This window comes from Candida jiufengensis, assembly GCF_024610255.1.
Source record: "Candida jiufengensis strain CBS 10846 chromosome Unknown scaffold7, whole genome shotgun sequence".
Taxonomy (NCBI): domain Eukaryota; kingdom Fungi; phylum Ascomycota; class Pichiomycetes; order Serinales; family Debaryomycetaceae; genus Lodderomyces; species Lodderomyces jiufengensis.
The window spans coordinates 203,655-229,659 of NW_026261556.1; the positions used below are offsets into that span (position 1 = coordinate 203,655).

At 24.1% G+C, this 26,005-nt stretch overlaps 10 protein-coding genes across 10 annotated transcripts; 7 read left to right on the forward strand and 3 right to left on the reverse strand. All coding sequences in view use genetic code 12, as the record gives it.

Moving 5' to 3' along the window:
• Window positions 1-27: 27 nt before the first annotated feature.
• Window positions 28-960, reverse strand: KGF54_000723 (uncharacterized protein; the record flags this gene model as incomplete). The annotated part of the gene is made up of 1 exon (XM_051766667.1): window positions 28-960. One exon carries the CDS (start codon window positions 958-960, stop codon window positions 28-30), a length of 933 nt encoding a protein of 310 aa, XP_051621937.1.
• A 248-nt stretch (window positions 961-1,208) lies between these two features.
• BUR2 (Bur2p) lies at window positions 1,209-2,300 on the reverse strand (the record flags this gene model as incomplete). Its single annotated transcript, XM_051766668.1, has 1 exon — window positions 1,209-2,300. The coding sequence occupies one exon, from the start codon at window positions 2,298-2,300 to the stop codon at window positions 1,209-1,211; it is 1,092 nt and encodes a 363-aa protein (XP_051621938.1).
• Window positions 2,301-2,916: 616 nt separating this feature from the next.
• On the forward strand, window positions 2,917-3,927 carry KGF54_000725 (uncharacterized protein; the record flags this gene model as incomplete). The annotated part of the gene is made up of 1 exon (XM_051766669.1): window positions 2,917-3,927. The coding sequence occupies one exon, from the start codon at window positions 2,917-2,919 to the stop codon at window positions 3,925-3,927; it is 1,011 nt and encodes a 336-aa protein (XP_051621939.1).
• A 502-nt stretch (window positions 3,928-4,429) lies between these two features.
• Window positions 4,430-4,885, reverse strand: KGF54_000726 (uncharacterized protein; the record flags this gene model as incomplete). Its single annotated transcript, XM_051766670.1, has 1 exon — window positions 4,430-4,885. The coding sequence occupies one exon, from the start codon at window positions 4,883-4,885 to the stop codon at window positions 4,430-4,432; it is 456 nt and encodes a 151-aa protein (XP_051621940.1).
• A 1,837-nt stretch (window positions 4,886-6,722) lies between these two features.
• IFH1 (Ifh1p) lies at window positions 6,723-9,608 on the forward strand (the record flags this gene model as incomplete). The annotated part of the gene is made up of 1 exon (XM_051766671.1): window positions 6,723-9,608. One exon carries the CDS (start codon window positions 6,723-6,725, stop codon window positions 9,606-9,608), a length of 2,886 nt encoding a protein of 961 aa, XP_051621941.1.
• Window positions 9,609-14,152: 4,544 nt separating this feature from the next.
• MNN1 (Mnn1p) lies at window positions 14,153-16,771 on the forward strand (the record flags this gene model as incomplete). Its single annotated transcript, XM_051766672.1, has 1 exon — window positions 14,153-16,771. The coding sequence occupies one exon, from the start codon at window positions 14,153-14,155 to the stop codon at window positions 16,769-16,771; it is 2,619 nt and encodes an 872-aa protein (XP_051621942.1).
• An 837-nt stretch (window positions 16,772-17,608) lies between these two features.
• KGF54_000729 (uncharacterized protein) lies at window positions 17,609-19,810 on the forward strand (the record flags this gene model as incomplete). The annotated part of the gene is made up of 1 exon (XM_051766673.1): window positions 17,609-19,810. The coding sequence occupies one exon, from the start codon at window positions 17,609-17,611 to the stop codon at window positions 19,808-19,810; it is 2,202 nt and encodes a 733-aa protein (XP_051621943.1).
• Window positions 19,811-20,118: 308 nt separating this feature from the next.
• RAD9 (chromatin-binding protein) lies at window positions 20,119-23,643 on the forward strand (the record flags this gene model as incomplete). The annotated part of the gene is made up of 1 exon (XM_051766675.1): window positions 20,119-23,643. The coding sequence occupies one exon, from the start codon at window positions 20,119-20,121 to the stop codon at window positions 23,641-23,643; it is 3,525 nt and encodes a 1,174-aa protein (XP_051621944.1).
• Window positions 23,644-24,329: 686 nt separating this feature from the next.
• Window positions 24,330-24,788, forward strand: KGF54_000731 (uncharacterized protein; the record flags this gene model as incomplete). Its single annotated transcript, XM_051766676.1, has 1 exon — window positions 24,330-24,788. The coding sequence occupies one exon, from the start codon at window positions 24,330-24,332 to the stop codon at window positions 24,786-24,788; it is 459 nt and encodes a 152-aa protein (XP_051621945.1).
• Window positions 24,789-25,327: 539 nt separating this feature from the next.
• Window positions 25,328-25,915, forward strand: KGF54_000732 (uncharacterized protein; the record flags this gene model as incomplete). Its single annotated transcript, XM_051766677.1, has 1 exon — window positions 25,328-25,915. The coding sequence occupies one exon, from the start codon at window positions 25,328-25,330 to the stop codon at window positions 25,913-25,915; it is 588 nt and encodes a 195-aa protein (XP_051621946.1).
• Window positions 25,916-26,005: the final 90 nt, after the last annotated feature.

Genomic DNA, 26,005 nt, shown 5'->3' on the forward strand with positions numbered 1-26,005 from the left:
TGATTTTCCTAAACAAACTTTATCAACTTAAGCTAAATATTGAATAAAAGTAGATTTAACAACGTCTTTCATATTCTTAATAAATTGAGTGTACCCAAACAATTTATTCATAAAATTATAAACAAAAAACATCAAAATATTTATACAAATCACATTACCAATTAAAGCATAAGATAAATAAATCATCATTGTTAAATATTTTAATGATAACTTACTTGAATTAGGAAATGATTGATATACTGCATCATATAATTTGAATATTAGTGTGTTCTTGATTGGTTTACATACAACATTACCTTTAGAATTAACACAATCAGTCATTAAAAATGAAGATAAGTAATTTAACACTAAAAATTGAAAATTTTCTAATACTGAATTTGTTTCATATTCTTTTAAATCAAAAAAATAAAATAAATCATTTCCATGAGCAACTAAATTTTCATGACATTTTAAAATATATTGATTATTATCAACTAAGAAAGTTACTAAATCTTTTAAAAAATTATCACTAAATGTTAAAACATCACAAAATGCAAAAATCATATTTATAAGTCCATGAAAATATGATTGAATCATAATTAAAAAAAATACCATTCTTAGACTTTGAGCTAATAAAAAGAATAATTTAGTAATACTTAATTTTATAAAGTGTTTGATATTTTCCAATGTCAAATTTGACCAAATTACTGAATAATTTAATAGAAAAATAGGTAAAAATTTAAACCATCGTATTCTCAAATAGTTATTAATATGTGTAGTTCTATTTGCTTGTGATGGTTGTTGTTGTGATTGCTGTTGTTGTTGGTTATGATTTCTCATTACTCTATGGATTGCTTCTATTGTATCAGTTCTATCTTCAATAGATAAAGAATCTAAATAATTATTTATTTGACCTCTTTGAAAAACTTCTAATAAGGGCATATCTAGATTTTGGAAAATATCATTATTAGGATGATCCATTTTTTGACTTGTAATGTTTATGTTGAACTTTATAAATTGGTTGATAGGTGACAGCTATTTTTTGATCTGTATTGTAAATTTCTCTGATGATAATTATAAAATATATTAAAAGTGCGGCTTACTTCTTGTACTCACTATTTAAATTTCAGATAAACGTCATACATAAGAAATCAATTAAGATCCAACTAAATACAAATAGAGTGAAATTGTTATATTGATTCCAATTAAAAAAAAAATGTTTATTATACTTATTCACCTCTTGCAATTTCTATAAATTGAATAGATTTAATAGGTAAAATTCTTTTAGCTGCAACTTTATTACTTATCATTTTATGATCATCTTGACAAATTCTTAATAATTTTTTAATAAATTTAAAACAATGAGTAACAACATTTAAATCACTACCCAATACATCTTTTAAAAATTTTTTAGATAATTTAATATCATTTTTAAATTTTATTTCACCTTCCACCAAGATAATAATAAAACAAGTTGCAAAAATTTCTTTCATATCATAACATAATATTATTGGTAAACTTGATAATATTTCAATTAAACTTATTGTTGATTTTATAATTTCCTTTCTATTATTATACAAGATTTCGCCCATTCCAATATGAATCTTATTCAATATTTTATATTGTAAAAAATAAGGTGATATAAAATTTAAATCAAATTTTAATTTTTTTAAAATTAATTCTTCTCTATATAATAATTGATCTTTCCATTCCCAATATATTTTACTTTGTTCATCAATTGGAGGTGGTGGTACTTTTTGTCCATTTTCTTTATTTATAAGTGGTTGTAAAGGATTTTTTAAATTACATGATATAAGACTAATTTTATCTGGTTGTCTATAATTATCATTTAATTTACATGATAATGCAAATGCAGCTGATGCAACAAAATATTTAGATACAGTTATTGTTGTTGTCATATAAAATCTGTGTAAGTAAATTGTTGTTGCTAATATTGTTGGACCATCAACTTTTAATTTTTTACCTAATCTTATTATAAATTCATGAATACTTTCTTTTAATCTTAATTCATGTGATATAGGAATTGGGTGTTTATCTAATCTACTTGGTGTTTGATTTAATGCAATATATTCTGGAAATATCCATTTATCTTTTGATCTTGAATATTTATGATATTTGGATTTTGTTGGTGAATGATGATTATTATTAATTTGGTTGTTGGTTGGCCCTAGGTTTTGTTCATTATTTTTAGGTGATGAAGAATTTATTTTTGGTTTATTTGACTCTTGTAGTTGTCTTTGATTGGAATCGTGTGTATGATTTTTGTGATTCATTGATGACAATGATCCATTTGTGGACATGCTTTTATTGCATTGTTTGATAAAGGTTTTAAAAAGGTAATCTCTATGATTGTATAATTTTTGAATTGGTTTCAAATTGTTTTTTTTTAATTTTATTTATTTTGCCTCGTTTGATTTTATATATTTAAAAACAGATTTACAACCAAAGATGTTTACGATTTAAAACTTAGAGTTGTCTCGTCATAAATGTATCTGGTTTAGGATTAGTCTGTATTTAGATATAACTGATTAGTATCAATAGATTGTCATCTGAGCTCTTACTCATATACTCTTGTACCAAGAGACTCCTAAACATTTTTCGCTTGTAGCTAGATTCTAGCAACAAAAAAAAAACTCCAACTTGTAGATAAACCTAACTGAAGATCAACTCAAAACTATTTTTAATTTGACCGTGTTCTTTAAGTCTCATTAAACATAGATCTTAGAAGATCATCTTAATCATCAAACTCTTGGATCATTTAAATTGGGTATAAATACTGATAATTTCCTGTATACAGCTAGTCTTTATAATTCTTTTACAACCAAAAAAAAAACTAAATAAAAAATTTTCAAAATTTTCATTAACAAATCAATTAAAAATCTAAATCTTAAGATTCAAATACATAATTGATTCAAAATGGCATCTAATAATTCATTTATGCATTTAATAAGACCTAATGTATTAGCACCAGCAGCTGGATCAGCAAATGGACCAGCGAAAATAAAAATTCATACTCCAGCATTATTAACCATATTAGAAATTATATCAAAACAAGTATTAGGTAAAAGAATTATAGGTAGTTTATTAGGTATAAGATCAGATGATGGATTAGAAATTGAAATTAAAGATGCATTTATGGTACCATGTAATGAAACTGGAGAATCAATAGCTATAGAAGATCAAGCTCATAAATTATTATATCAACTTTATAAAAAATCACATCCAAAAGAAACTGTTATTGGATGGTTTGGTAGTATGAAAGAAATTGATGATACAACTAGTTTAATACATGATTTTTATTCAAAAGGTCAAGATAGATCATTTCCACATCCAGCTATATATTTAAATATTGAATATTTAAATGAACAAAATGAAATCATATCTCCAAAAATTATAACATATATTGGAGCAGCAGTTGGTAAATCTCAAGCTAAATCAAATGTACAAATTGGTTGGAATAAAACTACAAATATAAATAATTCATATATTTTTACACCAATTCCTAATGAAATTATAAATGGTACAACTACTGAAAAAATAGCATATAATCAATTATTACAAAATTCAATAAATAATAATATAAATAATTCATCACAAAATTCATCAATTCAAAATCAAAATCAATTATCATACGTATCACAGAATTTAAAACAAGTTCAAAAAAATGTTGAAAATTTATTAAATTATATTAATTCATTAACTACCCAACAAAAATCAACTGATGAAAATTTAAATCTTTTGAGAAATTTAATAAATAATTTATTATCAAAACCTCAAATTTTAAATAACTCTAATGAATTAAATAAAATGTTTGAAAATCATAATCAAGATGTTATAATGATTGAATATTTAACAAAAGCTGTTAAAGATCAAATTGAATTAAGTGCAAGATTAACTGCTAAAGCTGAATCAGAAAAAAGATATTAAAAGGGGAATAATACATATAGGAGGAAAAGGAAAGAGTGAAATCAACTAGAATTTAATCAAAACTCAATGATTTAATCAATTTGTTTGAACTAAACATAAATGAAGTTTGAAACAAGAATTTCAATAAATCAATTTGAATCTATTGTAATACTGATATATATTAAATGTTATTTATAGACCAATTTTCAATATTTTGAAAGAAAATCTTTATAGAATCAAATAAAAGACTAAAATGTAAAATAACAACATAAGTAATCATCAGCTTGTATAACTCCATATCTAAAAGAAGCACACTATCATTTACCTAAACTGACTTTTAGATCAAAGGGAGTAGTGTAACCAAAACCAAAATGTAAACGATCAGTTATATCTAGTTATTGAGTATAAATCTTGAATGAAAATTCCGTCTCGACAATGATTTGTTAGCTTTATGTTATTCTTTTTCAGAAATCATTTTAAATTGTAAAGTTCAAAATTGTGAACGTCCAAATAGGTTTCTTTTTTATTCATTGGAATCACTTAATAATAACTTCAACTCTCTTTGTGACAAGAACAGATTAATTATTTCCTCATCGGTAGTACAAACAAAGTGATCATCTTCTATCGGTATTGGGAATGACGTGAGCTCTATACCTTTAGAAAATGCAAAATTTAATTTCATAGTATTAATATAATCAGGATTAAATTCCAAATAATTACCAGTTTGTGAATGAAAATTATAAAATTTTCCATTCATTTTTAAAAATTTACTTTCACCTTCTTGTCGATATAATTCACCATAATTTTTTGCGCAATTGTCTGAACCTGACATATATTTTATTAGAACATCTTTATATGGACCTTGCGTTACAAAATGAGGAAATTTAAGTGGTTGTGATAAGTGTATTATTATTGGATCATCGATTGTTAAATTATGATTCGAAGAAGCTTCTGACCAATCTGTTCTTTTGATTGACATTGTCCGAATTTTTAGTTAAGAGTTAGTGATTGAATTGGTTTTTTTGTAAATTGATGATAAATTTAAGGTCAAAAAGTTTTGAAATTTAATATTTCACCTTTATATCTCGTTATAAGCGCATGTGAAGCGCAAAAAGGATATTTTTTCAATATTGGGTTCTTCAATTAATGCGATAATGCACTATTGATTAAAATTGTTATACAATTTTTCCTATTCTTGAATATGTTAAATATTGGCAGTTATCAATCAAAAGTAGTTGTGGAACAGAAGATAAATCAAAATTGCGTCAAAATATTAGAAGTTTTTGATAAATCAAACAGGGTGTATACATATACGTTGAATTGAAAATTTATTTAGTTATTGTGATATATTTATTTATTATTAGTAAAAACAAATTCTTCAATTATAAGAGAGGTAATCTGAGACAATATGAAAAAAAGGTGTGGATTAGATCAAATAATGAAGTTAAGATTATTGTTCTTATAAAAGTAGCAAATGAAGAAGTAACTTTTAGATCGATATTTACTCACGATATTCGTTTCAAATTACGTATTTCTTTCTTTTAAATCGATCTGTAAATTTTTTTATTTTCTTCTTTTTCTTGAAATTTAATGTTACATAATTTGAAATATTTTTTATAAAGATGTGATAAGTTAAATTTAATTCTTGAATAGAATTATCACAAAATGGAGAAAAGGTCACAAGAGATTATATCTGAAAAAAAAGGAGAATAAAGAGAGTAATTAGTTGTGTTACATTGTTAAATATACAAAATTTCAATATATATCACAAATGAAATAATTATTGTTTATAAAAATATAAAATGTGGAAAATAATTTTAATTTATTAATACAAACTATTAATATTTAAATAATTTAGTATGAGACAACTTTATGAATATGTAAAGATCAATAAACAACTAGAATCTTATATTACACCTGTAATTATAGCTTATCCCTTCTTGTACTGTAAACTTATAATCTGATCATCATCAAGTACTGTTTCAAAATATTGTTTGATCTTAAATAATAAATCAAATGTACAAATATTATTTTTCTATTCTTTATTGTTTTACAATTAAAAATAAAATAAAATAAAATAAAAAAAAAAAAGAGAAGAGATAATTACATATTTAATCAATTATCAATTCACCCTACCCCTTTTATTTTTAAATTTATAAATCAAGATATATTTTATCTATATATTCAAGTTTATAAGTTATTTTGTTTATTCATATATCATATAACAAGTTCATTAGTTACTTTGATCAGTTCAAAATATTCCATTAATAAATTTCAATAGGAGTATATTTCATTTATTGAGGAGAAAAACAGAAATTTATATAAATATATATACATAATTTTGACAACCAATTTTATTAAAAGACTTATTATTACATAAAATATTTATATATTCGAGTTATTAATCAACTAAATTAAGTTATATTTAACTTATTAATATTTATTCATTCATTGGACACCATTATATTTATATATATTTGAAAGATATATATTCTATTAATCACCAATTACAATCAAAAAACATATTTCAAATATTATGAATAATTTTCGAAATATTCAATTTAAATCATTTATATTTACATATTTTACAAATCATTTTATAATATCGATATAAAATATTTTATATATAACATTAACACCGTTTAATTTTTTCTCAACAAAAAGACTGGACAAAAGGAAGATATAATATAGATTATTTCTTCATCAAGGAAGAAGAAGAAGAATAAGAAGAAATAATCATAATTGTTACAAGCATACAACCTATAAGAGTATTTTTTATTAATCAACGAAAAATTTTATAAATTTTAAATTTAAAAATGCCTAAAAGTCCAAATAGTATTGGATATCAGAATAATTCTCATTCGGGTAAATCAAAATCATCTACTTATTCAAATTCATCAAATTTTGGTAAAAATCAATCATTTAATAATATTAATCATAATTTTGGTGGTAAAAATTTAAAGTCTTTAAATAAAAGAAAATTTAGTATTGCAAATTCTACTTCGTCATCATCAAGGGGATCATCAGATAATGATAATGATTTTATAGATGATTATGATTCACAATCTACAAAAATTAATCATGCTGATAAAATTAAATCTCAAGGATCAAGGTCAAAAAATTCAAAAGAAGTTCATTATATTGACTCAGATTCGAATTCAGATTCTTCTTTAACTGCATTTTCGGATAATGATGATTCCTACGTTAAAAATAAAAAACAACAAAAAAACCAATTATATTCATCAGGTGGTAAAAAAAGTATAAGTAGTGGTAAAAAGAATAAATTTGGTAGAAAGGAACTACCGAAAAAGACTTTAGATTATACTAAAAATAAACATTATCAAGAAGATGCTATTATGTTATCTTCAGATGAAGAAGAAGGTTCAGTAGATGATCAAAAAGATGAAGAAGATGAAGACAACGAAGAACAAGCTCATTTAGCTGGATTATATTCATTAATGAATAAAGGTAAACAAATAAGAGCTTATGATTCAAATGAAAGTAATAATGAAGATTCAGATGAAGAAGTGTTTAGTTCATCAGATGATGATTCAGATGTTGATTTTGTTAAATTACAAAAACAACAAAAAGCTCAGTCATTAAAAGCTGCAAAAGCTTTAAAAGGTTTGAAAAGAACTAGTAAATCAAATAATGCAGAAAATTCACAATCAGAATCGGAATCAGAATCAAGTACAGAATCAAGTTCAGAATCAGAAGATGAAGAACCACAATCCCATAGGAAAAACAAATCAGAACCACCACAAGTTCAACAAAGACGTAAAAGTTTAATGAAATTTGGTAGAAGGAAATCAGATGCAGTTTTACCTGATTTAAATTTTACATTTGATTTTGGTAATGAATTTGGTAATGATAATGATGAAGCAATAAAAGATGAACCAATAACAAAAGTTGAAGAAGAAGACATTGGTGAAGAAATTGATTATTCACCTTCATTAAATAATTTAGATTCACAATCAAAAGAATCAAATAATCAATTTGATTTTGAATTTGATACTAATTTATTACATATCCCCAAAATTGATGAAAGTGAAATCAATTCAGATGAAGATTATGAAATTGATGATAATGAATTACTAGCAACTTTACAAGCTGAAAATGATGTTGATGAATTTTTACCAAATATTTCAATTGATGATAAAGATTTAATACATTCTGAAAGAATAAGGAATTCATCAATAACTTCTTCTGTAAATGAAAACGATTCACTTTCACATCAAAATGATTATTCAATAGACGAGAATGGAGATGAAGATGATGATAATGATCCATTTTTAAAAGAAGAAGAAAAATATTTAGTTAATGAATTTGAAAATAATGGATTTGATGTATTTGATGATGATGAAGAAGATGAAGAAGATGAAGAAGAAGAATTTACATTTGATGATAATGGAGAGTATTCAACTTCCAAAAAAATTGTGAATGCATTTAAGGGGATTGGAGAAGATAAATCAAAACCAATAGTACAATATGAAAGTAGTGCATCTAATGAAAGTGAATATGATGAAGATGAATATGTTGATTTTATTGAATTTGATTTACCATTATTTGATAAATCTTCAGCCGAAGAAGAAGAAGAAGAAGAAACAAAAGATGGCGAAATCAAAAGGAATAGCTCAAGAAAGACCAAAAAGAAACTTACGAATAGTGATGAAGATGATGATACTTATTTATGGAATTATTTTTTCAGTTCTGATAATGAATCAGATAATAATGATCAAAGTGAAAATAATGAAGAATTTAAAAGAAAAAATTCATCATCATCATCTAACAATAATCAAGGAAAAAAATCAACAAATAAAAAGAAACATTCAAATTCATTTTCTCAATATCATCAAATAATGAATTTTGATTTCGACAATCATCACAAAAAGAATAAGAAATCACATACAAATTCAAATGATATAAAAATTCAAGGGTTTGATGAGGATGAAGAAGAAAAAGACGAAGATGATGATCAACATTATGATAGTTCAGAATCTACTGACCTTGATGAATCATTACCAAAAACAACTCAATTTACAAAAATTCCAGGTTCAAAAAAGGCAACAGAAGTATTATCTTCAAAAACAGCAGATTATAGACCTCCAATGTTAGGTTCTTGGGTAACAATAGATAGTAAACCTTTTGGAATAATTGATGGATTAAGTACAAGAACTTTACAACCTAATAAACAACAAGAACCAAGACATTTTAATAATAAATTTAATTCAAGTGGTGGTGATAATAATAATCACTCATCAGGATTTACAACAACTGAATCATCTTCAACCAACAAAAGTGTTTTACCTACAACACATAACACAAATAATCAATCATCACCATCATCAACAACATCGACATCAACAACGTCAATACCACAACAATTACCAATTCAATCACAACATCAACAAAAAAAAAATTTATTACAACAAGATGATCAAGTATTAAATTTAGATGAATTATTAAATATTAGTGAATTAGATAATAATGATGAAAATGATGTACGAATATGGAGAGATTTTTCAAATTCTCAAAAATCAAGAGTACCATTGGGAGCATTTAGAAATAAATCTATTTTACATAATCATCATCATCATCATCATCATCACAACCAAAATCCGAAAGTTAGGAAACCTGGAAAAGGATCTTCGAAAGTGAAACGAAGGAGGGTTTCTGTGATTGAAGCGTTATTTGATAATTAGTTTTTTTGGGAAAGGGTAGAAGTGCTTTTTTATTAGGAGATTGTTTAGTTTGATTTTTGTTTTTTTTATGTAATTTTAATTTTTATAAGTAGTATGGGGAGTTCTTATTTAGTTTGATTTAGTTTAATTTACAATTCATATTTTAATTTTGACTCTAAATATTCGCATAGTTAAAAAAATTATCCTATGTTTTAAATATTTTGTAAATTAAAGTTACGACTTAAAACGCAATTTTTTTGGATTAATTTGAATAATCATCACTAATTTGAACAAGTTCTACTTTAAGTTTTAGGAAGATAAAACATCGACCTCGATTTATTCAAACTTACTTGGAGAAGTAGCCAGGTAAAATTTGTTTAAAGGTTTAATTACTTATACTAAATAGATCTAGTTTTTAATATTTTGTGCGTGTTTTTATATACTAGCTGACGCTCATAAATAATCTAGTGCGTGTTTTCATGTACTAGCTGACGCTCAAATTATCTAGTGCGTGTTTTTAACTACTAGCTGACGCTCATAAATTATCATTTTCATTAATATTTCGCAGTTAAAAGTAGTACATACATAGATTTTGCAGCTAAAGATTTAACATAACATAGATCTTGTCATATAGATTTATCAAGCTTTTTTCTTTTTTAAATTATTTTATACTACTTTTTCTTCTTCAATTGATCATTAACTTCTACTTTTATTCATACTACTTTTATCCATACTATATTTATCCGTACTACTTTTATCCATACAAATGTAGAACTATTTATTAATTACTTTCAAAACTTGGTATCATTATCAATTGAGAAAATTTTGTGAGACATTTCACTTACATAAGTATGGGAATTACCTGAGTTGACTACCTGAGATGTTTTTCTTACCCAATGGACAAAATAAACAATATTATTAAATTTGGGACTTAACCTTTGGAGACAAACTTAATTGACTGACTTGACTATGATATAGATTAGACATTAGAGTGAAGCAAGCAAGATATTTGGTGTTTTGGGTAATTGATTGACAACCTTTTTTGACTTTGATATTTGGGATACATGACTGTGAATGGACAGATCGTTTAGTAGAGATGGAAAATTGATTCAAATTCAACTTTAATTTAATTCATATGATTAAATTTAACTAAAAATTACAAATATAGACAGGACAATTGCAACAAAGCTGAAATAAAACTAGCAAAAATTGCATTTTCGTTATAACATACAACTAGCCACTAAAATAAAATAAAAAAGTGGTTATTAAGAAGCAGGCCAAAACTAGTCGAGACACAGGTTACTCATAACTTGACCAGCTGAAAAGAAATGTTTCAAAAGATGCTACCATATAGCTTGTGACTTTTAAACAATTTGCAAGCAAAAAAGTTGCAAATATATTATTGAAATTTCCTACTTATTGTATATTAATTATCAGGATCAATTAAAAAACTCGAATAATTTGAGTTACATGATCTAAAAACTACTTGAATTTTTCAAAACTACTTGAATTAAGGATACAAAATTACATTAAAGTACCTTAAAAAATCCTCAATTGGGGGGAGTTTACAGCTGTCAACAATATATTGTTGCAAAATTAAATAAAATGTATAAGCACAACTTCAACAATTGCACAATTTGATTATATAAATGTGCTGAAGTGACGCATACAAGTAGCCTATTGATACTTGGAGGTACTCAGAGTTCTCGATACGGCTAGAAAGTCTGTAAATATACCCCCTAAAAAAAATTGAGGATTCGATTTGCGCCCGGACATTTTACTTTTTTTTCAGGTATTATTTCTTATTGCATTTGTAAATCTATGAGTATGAATAAAATATTAAAAATATAATACTATTTACCTACAATACCCAATACAAAATTAAAATGCAACGAAGAACCGATTGAATTGCTAGAACTCGATATAGATTGGGCGAAACATTCTAATTATTCAACATATTCCTCCTAATATCTCCATCACTGATAGTGAACTTTTTTTCTCCTCTTTTCTTTTGTTTTAATTTGATTTTTGATAATGTCTTATTTTTCATTTATAGGTTCGAAAATTGCCTCGAGCTCGTTTACTAACAATAATTGTAGGAAAAAACTATAGCTGGTTACTTTTAAAACATAAAAATAGACGTCGATGTAAGTTTTGTCTCAAAGTTTTTATACAAACCTAAAGGTAAGAATTCTAGTGATAATTTGAAATTGATTAAAAGATATGGATATTGGATTAACTCAATTTTGAATGAGAATTTAGTGTATAATTGTATACCAAAAAAAAAATAGAATCCTATTAAATTGTATTGATTCAAAGTATTTTAGAATTTTGTTCACGCTAATTTTAAAATATTTGATTAATAAATACTAAACTGGTAAAATTAAGTTTTAGAGTTTTTTCTTACGAAAGGAATAAAAATCAGGGGAACTTTAAATTAAAAAACAATAATTATATAAAACATTTTTTGAATATAATTTAACAATTACACAAGCTTTTATTAATAATTTATTGTTTTATAGTTAATGAATTAAAATTATTAGCAAGTGGATGAATTTTTATATGATTTAGGGGTGTAAGATGTGAACAAAATTTCATAGAAATATGATACTGATCTAATAGCTAAAGCGAGATTTATAAACGAGAGTTTAAAATAAAGAAATCATCGAAGTAAATCAAGTCTAATGAAAATAATTTGTAGAATACAATAATTTCTTAAATCTGAGAACTAATTATTTTAATTAATTCGCCAGATTATTTTAATTTTATATAATTGAGAGAAAAAAGAAATAGATAAAAACTCAAATAAAAACTCAATGGAAATGGGAAATCATTCATCTTTATATGATGAATAAATAAAATATTAGTAATTTATAAACTCGTGGTATAAATTTATATATTATGCGATATTTCATAAATAAAATTAGAAAATAAAGGTAGTGTATAATTGTAATAAAATTGACCTAGTTAAAATTTAAATTAAAAAATTTCGTAAATTATATTTAAATTTTTTTCTTGGTAAAGACACATTCTATTTTTATAATATTAGATAATTTTTAGGGGTCCTTTTCACTATTTTGTATACAGTACAATTTATGGAATGAAATATATGATATGTACAAGAGATTAAATATTGATATTATGTATACAATATTAATTTAATATCGCCTCAAAAAATAAAAGAAGTTATATAAAGTAAGTCATTATACATCTTTAATATACTTCTTCTACTTTATTTTCATTTATTGCAACTTTCGTATCTTATAAATTAAATTTGTTTAAACTCGATAATCGAAAGAGATTTAACTGATAATGTATATTTGATTATGAGTATATACATCATAAAGTATTATAATATACTTTCTGTTAAAAGATAAGCCTCTCATTTTTTTTGTTTTTGTTTTTTGTTTTCATATGAATTTTGAGCCTCTGTTTTTATGTTCATGAAATTTTAGTAAATTTTTAGTCACTATATTGAAAGGTTAGAAAAAGAGGAGTAAACAAAGAATTTAAAATATATACTTTGAATGGAATTATCTATATTGTTTACACTACAAAAAGTACTAATAGCTTAGATCTTTCAGATTTCAGACTTTTGATGAATGATATAAAGAGGGATTTGTGGGTGAAAAAATTACAGTTCTTATAAACTAACAAGGTTTTCTTTAAAGTGTACAATAATTTTTAAGCATTAGTAATTAATTTGTTAATACGAGTATTAAATTATCAAATTTGAATTGGATTCTTCTATATTCTTAACTTTAATTTAAAATTTAATTCACGAGATCTTTTTCTTTTTATTTTAACTTTTTTAAAAAGAAAGATAAGAAGAACCTTCAAGTTGAGAATTATAACTGAAAATAAAAAAACCGTTGATTATATTCAATATATTGTGGTTATTTCATATTCTATTAAATGATGATTAATATTTGTGTAATTGATATATTAAATAGAATGATATGTGATAAGAGTTAATAAATTTCATTAATATTAATAAAATAAAATAAAATAAAATGATTTACAATTTTAATAAAAAATAATATTTCCTTTAAATTACGAATATATTTTATATTTATAACCAGAATGAATTAAATTTTGAATAGAATTTAAGAATGATATTAGATATTTATATATTATAGATTTTATTCATTTATTCATTTATTCATTTATTCATTTATTCATTTATTCTTCTTGTTTATTTTCTTTCAATTCTTACAATTTTATTTCAATCATTATTCAAGTTTACAACTTAAGATACAATTTTATACTTTAATTCTTTCATTTATATATATATAAATTTCATTCGTTATATATACCATCATTTAATACTTAACTAATTCATTCACTTTTATATCTTAATCAAAAGAACATTGATTATCAAATCATCATACCATCAGACCAGTCACTAGAGAATTGAAAGTATTCTTAATAATTGATAATAATTATCTCACATATAATAGTGAATTTTTTGCAACACATTTTCAAACAACCACGAGTTTCAAATTTACAACTCAATTTTCAACACATTATAAATTAATAGCATATAACCTACATATATATTAAAGATGATTAAGCTATATAACAATAATAACAAATTTCAGAAAAGAAGAATTACTGTATATACAATATTTTCAATATGGATTATTGGAATGCTATATTGGTATAGTCATAATTATTACTATAATAATCATCAAATAGATGATTTTGAAGATCATTCAATATATAATATTTATGATGATCATTATAATCCAATAGCACATAGTCAAGAATTATATTCAAATTCAAAATCATCAACTACTACCACCATAGATTCAAACCCAAAATCAATTATAGATTCAGAAGAAACTGTTACAGAAACTAATTCAGAAACTACTTCGGAAACCTTTGAATTAGGTCCAACTGATTTTGAAGATCCAACTGATTATTCTAATTATAAGTTTAAACAAGCTGAATCAAAAGCATATAAAAAAGTAATTGAAGAATATGAAAAAGAACAATATCAAAAAAATTTAAAAGATTTTAGATATAATAATACATTTTATGAATCTATTAAAGAAAATTCAAATTTAACAAAACAATTTGATCCATATTCATCAATTTATGATTCCATATTTAAAGATCATTCAATGATGTCAATAATGAATGATTTAAATTTTAATGAAAGATGTGATTTATTTTTTAAACATATTTTTCTCAAAGACCAAAATTGGAATTTTAATCCTCATGAAGATTATAATGTTCATGAAGATGGTAGATTAGATGAATTTAAAGCAAATAATTTTAGGTTGTTAAAATATAAATATTCTTTAAAAGAAGGAAGAGATATTTTTGAAATAGATGATCATGATGATGGTTTTAAAAATTATATGAAAGATGAATATAGAGCTAAAATGCAAACTGATAATGAATTAAAAATTATTGATAATTTATCAATTTTAAGAATTTATAATAAATGTTATGTAACAAATGATGAAACTAATCAACAAAAACAAACACAAAAATTTATAAATGATCAAAAAGAATTTATAAAAGATTTTAATGAAGAATCTTATTTATATGAAACAAAAGAAAATGATAAAATTTATGATAATAATGAAAAATTTGAATTAAATAAATTTGAAAAATTAATTAGTGAAGAAAACATTGGTAATAAATTTCAACATAGATTATATCCATGGTTATCATTTGAAACACCAGTTTTTGAAAGATGGACAGGACAAATTTTCAATCATCCACCAAATTTTAGAAAAATTTTAAAAGATTATAGTCAACCAATTAATAAAAATTCTAAAACATCATCAACAAATTTTTATTCAGAAGATTCAAAAGATTTTCATAAAAGTTCAACTAATTTTTTTAAAAATTTTAAAAATGAATGTAATGGTAAAGGTTTAGTATTATCAGTTGCTGACAAACATGTTGATTATGTTGTAAATTTAATTCATTTATTAAGAGCATTAAATAATAAATTACCTATACAAATAGTTTATTTTAATGATTTAAATGAAGAAACTAAAAAAAAAATTGTTACTGCAGCAAGAGAAACTTTTTCACATTTACCAACTTCATTTCAAAAAGTATCAGAATTATTTCCAGAAGATTATTTAGATCCGAAATATAAAGGTTTACCAAAACAAGAAGTTTGGTTTGTAAATACTGCAAATGTTATAAATGAAAATTTTAAAAATAAATTTCATGGATTTGCTAATAAATTATTAGCTACTTTATTCAATTCTTTCAATGAATATATGTTATTAGATGCTGATACAGTTATGATGCAACCACCTGAATTTTTTTTTAATTTAGAAGGATACCAAAATACTGGAACTTTTTTTTTCAAAGATAGAGGAGTTTTCCAAAGAAGAACAATGGAAGATGGTTATTTTTTCCATAGAATTGCTCCATCAACTATTGATTCATTAATGTTTAATATTCCAATAATTACAAATTATACATTAGGATTTGAAGTATTTAGAGGTTTAACTCATACAATGGAAAGTGGATTAGTATTAATTAATAGAGAAATTCATTTTAATTCAATTATAATGATTAATCATATAAATTTAATTCATTCAATATCAGATAAATTATATGGTGATAAAGAATTATTTTGGTTAGGTTTTGCAATAAATGGTGATGAAAATTATCATTTTAATAAATTTAATGCTGCTTCTATTGGTTCATTAACTCCAATGGGCGAAAGAGTTAGACCAGATGGTACAAATCATCATTCAAAAGAATTATGTTCACCACATCCAGGTCATATAAATGAAGAAGATGATCATTCATTATTATGGATTAATTCTGGTTTTAGATATTGTCATCAATCACCAAGAATAAATTTTGAACAAGAATGTAAAATTGGAGAAAGATTAAAATTTTTAAAACCTGAACCAAATGTTTTCAAAGAATATTATTATAATCCATTAAAGATTAAAAATGCAATAATACCACCAATGGATACTGAATTATTAGATCATCCAAATAATCAAGATGAACCAGCAAGTGGTTGGATAATGGATGGTAATTATTGTTCTTCTTATTTATGGTGTGCTTATTCTTCTGTTGGTGGTACAACAAATAATAATGATGATAATACAATGGAAGGGATTTTAATAAGTTTTAATTCTGTTGAAAGAGCTTTATTTGATTATTATGGTGATATTTGGATTGGAATGGAATAATTAAGAGGGATGGTTATTTTTTTCAGGGGGTAAACTTTTTTAATTTATTTATTTAGTTGGATTTTTGTATAGTAGTGATTTTAGGTAGAAGATTATAGATTTCAGTAATAAGAATTATATTTATTGTAGATTTAGGCTATCATCAACTTCTTGATATAAATTAATTAAGGGTTCAAATCGGATAAATGAAATCAACTTAAGTCGTGTGATTGTAAACAAAATTTATCTTTACTCTCTAAGCATTGATTATGAATTTCGAACAAAAACAGGTTAAGAAGTTAAATTTCCCATCAAGCTAGAATTAGTCCAATCTTAGCAGCTCATGTAGTCAGAAGCCAGAAGCTGATCCAAATGTTCAATTAAAATTTCTGCTTCAAACGTAAATGTATCATGAAATTGTTAGACATAATTAAGTATATAATACGAGAAACGCTAAAAAAAATTACAAAAAGATTATTATTATTTTATCTGAAACAAAAAAATTTTAATAATTTATTTACAACACTTTTTTTTTTTAATATATCTATACTTTATTCATCAAAAATACCATCATTTATCCAACATAACATTATCATAATAACTCTTTAATATTGTATATTCTATACGTTTATTCAGCAGCATCTCTTGTACAGAAGAATTTTGATTGATTCGATTATAATTTATTATATTAAACTAAAGAATTAATTATTACACCTGATTAGATTAATAATATTACCGAATTTGAAATAACATAATATATCAAATTTGATTTGAGACATACCATTTACTACTTCAAAACTCATATATATTTTATTTGAACATACTTTAATTACAAATCAACATTAGCAAAAGCTGAAAATGCCAAGAGTATCAACAAGATCAAATAAAGGAGTTCATTCACAACGAAATAATCATGAACAGGAAGAAGAAGAAGATATCCAAATTCAAAATGTTAAAAAATTAAATAATGGTACCAACAATAAAAAACAATCAACTAAAGAAGATGATGATGAAGAATTTGAACCAAAAGAAGAAAAAAAAGAAGAACATCAAGAAGAAAATGATGATGATTTAGAAGATGGAGATATAAGATGTGGACCATGTGGAGCAACTACTGAAAATTATGATGAAGATAATGATCCTCATGGAGCAATGGTATTTTGTGAAATTTGTAAAAATTGGCAACATTTAAAATGTATGGGATTAAGAAAAAATTCAAAATTAGATGATTATAAATGTGATATATGTTCTGGAAATCCAAGACCTCCTTTAAGAAAAAGAAGTTCATCTTCTGTATCAAATAATGAAGAACAACCAACCAAAAAAAGAGCTACAACTAGTACAAAAAGAGCTTCTACTAAAAAAGAATCAAACTCAAAAGCAACTGCTTCGAATACTACTAAGAAAAATCAATCAAAAGAAATAAAAGAAACTGGACCATTTGATTATTTGAAAGTTCCACTTAGAATAAGTACTGCTAAAGCATTTTTCAATTTTTTAAGAAGATTATTATTTGCTAAAAATGAAATTGAAGAACCAAAACCTTCTAATAGTAATAATGATACAACTACATCAACTGATGAACCATCAAAACCAGAAGATCCAACAAAGCAAAAATTAGAACAAGAATTAATCAATAAAGCACAAAATCTTGCAATTAAAATTGAAGAAATAATAAGTAATAAATTTACAAAACAAGCATATTCAGATGAAGGTCGTAGAATATTATTCATTTTGAAAAAAGGTTTAGGAGAAGAATTAATATCAGATGAATTAACAGTTGAAGAATTAATGAATAAAACTCCACAAGATTTAAATGCTGATATAGTTAGAATTGAACAACAAAATAAAGCAAATATTAAAAATATAGTATTAGTTGAAAATGATCAAACTCAAATTGTTAGAAGAACTCATAAGGGAGAAATTATTAAAGAAAATGAAAATAATTTTATATCTCAAATGGATGAAAGTATAAATGCAAGAAAAGTTGATCATCGTAGATTTTCACAAGATATTGAAAATTTAAATTCAAAAATTATTGATACTAAACATAATGAAAAAATTGCTTATAATAATTCAAATCCAAGATTAGAAGATGATGATTCAAGTGATGAAGAAGTTCAAAGTGATATTGATTTGGATAGAGATGATGATGATGAAGAAGTCACAAAAAATCAACACCACCACCATAATAATAACAACCAATCCCCACCAATTCATCATGATGAACAAGGATCAGTAACTGAATCATTAAGTGATAACCCTCAAAATACGACACCAGATGAAAATAATTTAAAGGAATTTTTATCAAATGAATCAACTAATAATAATGAACATACCACCACAACAAAAAAACCAAGTTTATCTCCAACATTATCAAGTGAATCAACAACAACAACAACTCCAAATTTACAAAAACCACTACAGGAATTATGGCAAGGTTCATTAACATTCCCCGATTTAGCTCATTTCAAAGCAAAATCTTACTATTATTCATCAACAGATTATATAAATATCCCCACCACTTCAACCTACCAAAATTCAACCAATATAGCAAAAAACATTTTCCAAGATTTAAGATATACAATCCAAGGAAAATTAAATAAAGAAAAATGTGAAAAATATCTAAATGAAATATTAACAAAAAGAAATCTTTATTTTATTGAAATAAAGCCAAATAATGAATTCTACAAAGATGATTTGACAAAACAAACAAAAAATCAAAAAAATTTCGATACTTTATATCATTACCTTTTAAAATATAACAAAGTTGGAGTATTAAATAATAAACCAAATTTTGTAAAAGATTCTTATTTAATGTCTATTGATTTTAGAGATTATAATTTATCAAAAAATTTTAAAAAACATAAAACTCTGGAAAAAATTGGGTTATTTGCTGTATTTGTTGTTAGTAAAGATTATAAACCTACTAGTGAAAATGCTGTGGATGATGATAATATGGAAGATGTAAGAATTGGTTATAATTATCCACCTAATCCTAGTTCTTCAAGTCAATCTAAAAATCAAAATTTGGAATCTATTTTAAGTAATCTTAATTAAAAACTGGTCCAAAATCTCTTGGTTTTTTAGATGAAATTGATGAATTGAAATGCCTTGGTTTGTATTGATATATAGCAATCATGAATAACAACTACGTAATTAATAATACTACTTTTATGAATAAAAATTTAATATCTATTTGTAGAACTCTCTTATACTTTAAATCTCTATATAATTTTTTGTGTTTCAAATAGCGCGTTAAATTAACATGTATATAATAAAAATATTATAGAAATCAACCTTGACCAAACATCTATACAATAGAATCATATTGGTTTTCAATAACTAAAAGTATCATAATGAAATAAATGAGTGTTGAAGAAGATACTCAATTAGATCAAACTGGGTCCACTCAAGAAATTCATCGTGAAAAGACAATAGACGAACTACAAGAATATGAAGAAAAAGAAGAAGAAAGTTATTACAATTCAAGTTTATTCCAAAATAAAATTGATCCCAAAGAAACCCAACTAATCAACAATAAGAACGGGCAAAATTATGAAAATTTACAGAATTTAGAACAAGATGAAAAAAATCATTCACATAATGTTTATTCTCAAGATACTCAAATTTTACAAAATCAAAATCAAGATCAAAATATAATAAATTTGAATTCTCAAGAATCTATTTCAATGGAAATTGTAGATAATTCATCAACTCAAAATCTCAATCACAAGGTCAATGATTTGAATTATTTACAAGAAAATGAAGTTGAAGTGGATTTAGATGAATTTAATAATAATTCATATTTAAATAAAACAACTCAACAAACTCAACCTACTCAACAATTACAACCAACACAACCTAATCAACAATTACAACCGACCCAAGCAGATTACCCACTTAATTTATCATCATTATCACCTAAATTAGATGCATCATCACCTAAAAAAAGAAATATTCCAATAATAACTACAAGACATTATTCAAATTTACCAGATACTCAAATTATTGAAAATAATAATTTAGTATCTACAAAACTAAATTATCATTCATTACCTGATACTCAGATTATACTACCATCCAATAAGAAGAGAATCGAATTATCAGATACTCAGATTATACCAAAAGGACCTTTTTCAAAACAATGCCAAATAAATAATGAACTCCAATCAATCAAAGATCATAAAGACAATAGTTTAAATAATGAAATTTCAAATGTAAATGATACAATAGAAGATATAGATGATACAACCAATCAATCAGACAAAAAATCAGACAAAAAATCACAACCAACAAATTCAATTCATGAATTACCACCTACACAAATGGATTTACCAGATACTCAAATCATAAACAATAAATCACCTAAAAATTCACCAACTTTGAAAAATTTATCAATATCAGAAAATATAAATCCATTTTTAGATTCAACAAATAAACAAACAACTCCAAAGAATGATTTATTTGATTTTAAAAATTTACATTCTCATAGACAAGTTATAAATACTCAAGAAGAACCGGATACTTCATTATTTCAAAATAAAACAAAGGGAACGATTGAAGTTCAAACTGATGATGAAAAAGATATAAGTCACGAAATTGATGAAGAAGATGAGAAAGAAGAAGTAGACGAAGAAGAAGAAGAAGGAGAAGAAACAGAAATACCAATAAATACAGAAATGAGAGATCATTATGAAGATAGTATAATTACTTATAAAAAGAGAATATTATCATATAGTCCATTCAAATTGAAAAGATCTAAAACATCAAATGAAAAAGATGAAGAATTAAATTATAATAATACAACAAAGATAAAACTGTTTTTTAATAGACCTGAATTATTAAAAACTCCAGGTACTCAAATTAGAAATTATTCTGAACCTTTAATTTTTGCATCTCCATTTGATAATTTTCAATCTTCTTCTTCACCAAGCAAAAAAATTGAAAAATTAAATAATGATAATGTTAGTGTTGCTGATCAACTGATTAGAACCGAGGAAGATAACACTACTATGGAAGTTGATGTTCAGTATCATGATGACAATAATGGTCATGATAATAATGGCACCACTAATAATGATATTATTGATGACATTGTAGAAGAGGAGGTTGGTGAAGTTTTGAATACAGATGAGGGACAAAGTATGACTTTGAAAATTAAGAACAATGCGAGACAACAAACACCTCCTAGTTCTCCATCCAGAATGACTCAAGAATTAAGTGAAGATGATGAAGACACTCATATCGAAGATGCAAAAGATGATGAAGAAGAAGAAGATAAAACAATTTCAGAGGCTCCAATAATAGCAAGAAGAAGAAGAAGGAACAATATTATAGAATCACAATCAAATGGTGAGGATACAACATTTATTAATGAAGAAGAAAATTCTCAAAATGAAGTAATATCTGGTATATTACGAGAAGAAAAATCTGATGTTATATTAACAACAGATATAATTAATCAAGAAAGTGTTTGGGTAAATTATAATTTAAAAATGTATACTGGTTATATAATTACAAAATACTCAGATAATTCAATAATTAATTTTTATGAAGAATCATCAACTATTAAAAATGAAGATTTAAATTATTTAGATATTAGAATTGGTGATACTTTAAATATTAAAACCAAAAAATTTAAATGTATCGTAGTTGGATTATCTAAAGAAATAACAACCAATAATATAGATAACGATATTAAATGTATTAGAGGTTATAATATGGTTCACTTAAAGAGAAAATTAAAAGGCAAGAGTAAAAAAATTGAAGATAAAGAATTTGTTATACCATTATCACAATGTTGGATGGAATTAGAAGATTGGATGATTCATCAACAAAAATTTCAAATTATAGAAAATTCTAAAAATTCATCACAAACAGTACAAGCATCAACTCAAACTTCGAATAACCCTACTAAATCAATTTTTTTACCATCAACACCTAAAAAGATATCAAGGCATTCTTCAAATCCTAATGATTTTTTTCCTAAATCATTAACTCCATCCCCCAAAAAATCTAAAAAAATCGTATCACTGATTTTTGCTGGGTTTTTATTTTGCATCACAAATATAAATGATCAAAGAAAAGAAGAACTTAGAATAAAAATTGAATCAAATGGTGGGACTTACTTAGATTGTGATTTATTTGAAATTTTCCAATATTGTAATCATCAAAATAATGGATTATTTTTAAAACCTTTAAATTTTATAACAAATGATTTAAAATTTGGTTGTTTATTATCTTCGAATTATTGTAGAAGTTCAAAATATTTACAAACATTATCATTAAATTGGCCAATATTATCAGATAAATATATTGATGATGTATTAGTTAACAACAAATTGTTAAATAATTGGAAAATTTATGTTTTACCATCTGGTTTTTCCAAACATTTGAATTGTATTACGTCGATGAATTTATACAAATTTTATGAGAATTTTATGAAAGGGTATGGATTAATTGATCAATTGAAACTTAATTCTAATTTATTAAAGGATTATAATATTTTAAATTTAAATATTTCAACTACTTATAAAACCAATTCAAAATTTGAAACTTGTAAATTTATATTTCATGCATTTGGAGTTAATTCATTAACTAATCTATTAGTAAATGAGAATCACTTAGAATTGAAATCAAAAATTCAAGAAATCAACCATAACAATAAGAAAATTTTAGTTTATGATTCAGGAAATTTAAAATTTAACTTAGTTGATTATTTAATTGAAATTTTTAATGATGAATCACACCGTAAAACAAGAAAATCTAAACGATCTACTTCAAAAGATTTAAAAATTGATATATATATTATAGATTGGGAATGGGTTGTTCAATGTGTTATTAGTGGGTTTATTTGGGAACCTAATCAAAAAATTACTGTTAGTTGTTAATATCGGACTTGAATTTTAGACTTTTTTTCAATTTTTGTTTATAACTTTTTATAATCTAATACAAGTTTTGATGATGATGTTGTAATTCAGTGTATGTAGATATTGATGGTCTTAATACAAATTGTAATAATTACTTTTTAAAAACTTAATGTTCTTTTCAAATAAAGACTATTTGTGCTTCAACAAAACGAACTGTTTTCTAACCTTCTTCTTAACTACCTTGGCCTTTAATAATGATAGATCGTAACAGTTTTTTATTTGATTATTAGTAAGAAAGTATCGAAGATCAGGTAGATGATGGACAAGTTTCAGGTTAAGGTTCATTCTGGTTTGGTAGCGTTAAATAGCTAGTTAAAAATCTAGATTAAAATCGAAAAACATTGCAACATCCGAACCGCAATTGTAATTTAAATAAAAAGGTTTACAAAAACAGTAAATAAATATTTTTAAAATTACAAAAAAAACAAATAACAAGATTGAAATAAACAACTAATTCTACTTTCATCAAATAATAATTCAATTGATATTCCAAGTATTGTGTATTAAATTCAATAAAAGTTTCTTCATCAATCAATAAATTATCATTATCACAAAAATTTATCATTAAAAATTTACGTTGGTTGCGAATTAATTATATTATTGAGTCAATTAATTTATAAGTAGGTCTAACCTGAAAGGAATTCACCATGGTTCAATTTACTGAAGCAGATGAAATCAAATTATTGAAATATAAATTACAAAAACAACAACAAATGATTAATAAATTTAAAAAACAAATCAACACTAAATTTGAAGAATTAAATAAAAAATATAATAATTCATTGAAAGAAATTAAAAAATTAAGAACTGATATAGATGATGTTCAATGGAAAAATAAGATCAATGGAACTAAAAACAATAAAACTATAAACGAAAAAGTTTCCCAATTAAATACTCATGAACAAAGAATTAAAAATTTAGAAAAAATAATTAGCAATTCTCAATCAAATGAAACAGGTGGTGGATCTCAATCAAATGAAACAGGTGGTGGAAATACTAGAATTCAAGAAGTGAAATTTAATAATGTAAATGATAATGGTCAAAACCATTCAAATTTGAGAAATAAATTTGCAAGAACATTTAAAAAATTTAAAAGAAATAATTAATTTTACATTATTCATGTTAATGGCTATATAATTTCAATTCAACCAACTAATAAGTATTTTTGTTATCTTCTAATTTGGTTTCAGGGGTTCCAGCATCTATTTTCTAGCTCAATCCAATAAAATATGCTCTTATAAATTGCATTTTAGATTTATAGTTTATGATTTCTTCAATACCATAAATATTTTTGTAATATCCCCCAAATACCTCTTAAAGATAAAGTACAATTAATTAAAATGTAAACAAAATTATTTTTAATAATTTTATATAAAAACAAAAAAATGTGTTGCCAAAAAAAAAACATTTTTATTAATTACAATTATAAAATAGTGCCAACTTTCAGATTACAATACATTAGTCAATTAATTAATCGTTGTTAAATTAAATTATATTATAAGGTTACAAATTTATTAGCGGTCAATATATTGGTATTTTTAAAACAATTTATTAGTTGTAAGAATAGTCAGTTGTTTTATATTTTATAAAATTTCAGCACCAGTTATCACTCAAAAATACTTTGTAACTCATCGTTGTTGAAGCCATGGTTAGATTTGAAGTCGACAGAGTATTAGAGTCAAAAATTGAAGACTTAACTTTACTATTAGAAGACCAAAGAGATGAATTAAACCTTTTTACTAAACAAACTAATGAAAAAATTGAAAGAACTAATGAAAAAATTGAAAGAACTAATGAAAAAATTGAAGGTTTAGAAAAAAATTGTGCGAATCTATTGACTGCATTTCGAGAAATCAGAGATCATCTTGAAAATAATCATTTAATAAATGAAGAAAGAAATAATCAAGATGTTGAAGAACTTAATTCTGAATTAAGTAAAATTAGAAATGATGTTAAAAAACATGATTATAAAACAACTAAAATTAAAAGTGATGTTAAAAAACATACTTTTAATATAAGTAAAATTAAAAATGATATTAAGAAAATTAAAAATAAAATGAATTCTAAACCAAAAAAATCAATCACAGAATTTATTGAAAATGAAGAATGTGATGAATGTGAAGAAAGTGAAGTCACTGAAGAAAGTACACATTTAGAATCTTCAAATCAAAAACCTAAATTCTTTTTTCCTAAATATTTTGGTTCGAGTACTTTTGAAAAATCTACAAAATAATAATTTTATCACCTAATGTAAATAGCTAAATAATTTATCTAATAAATAATTTTATCATCTCTCAAATTCATTACGAAACATTAGTAGTAA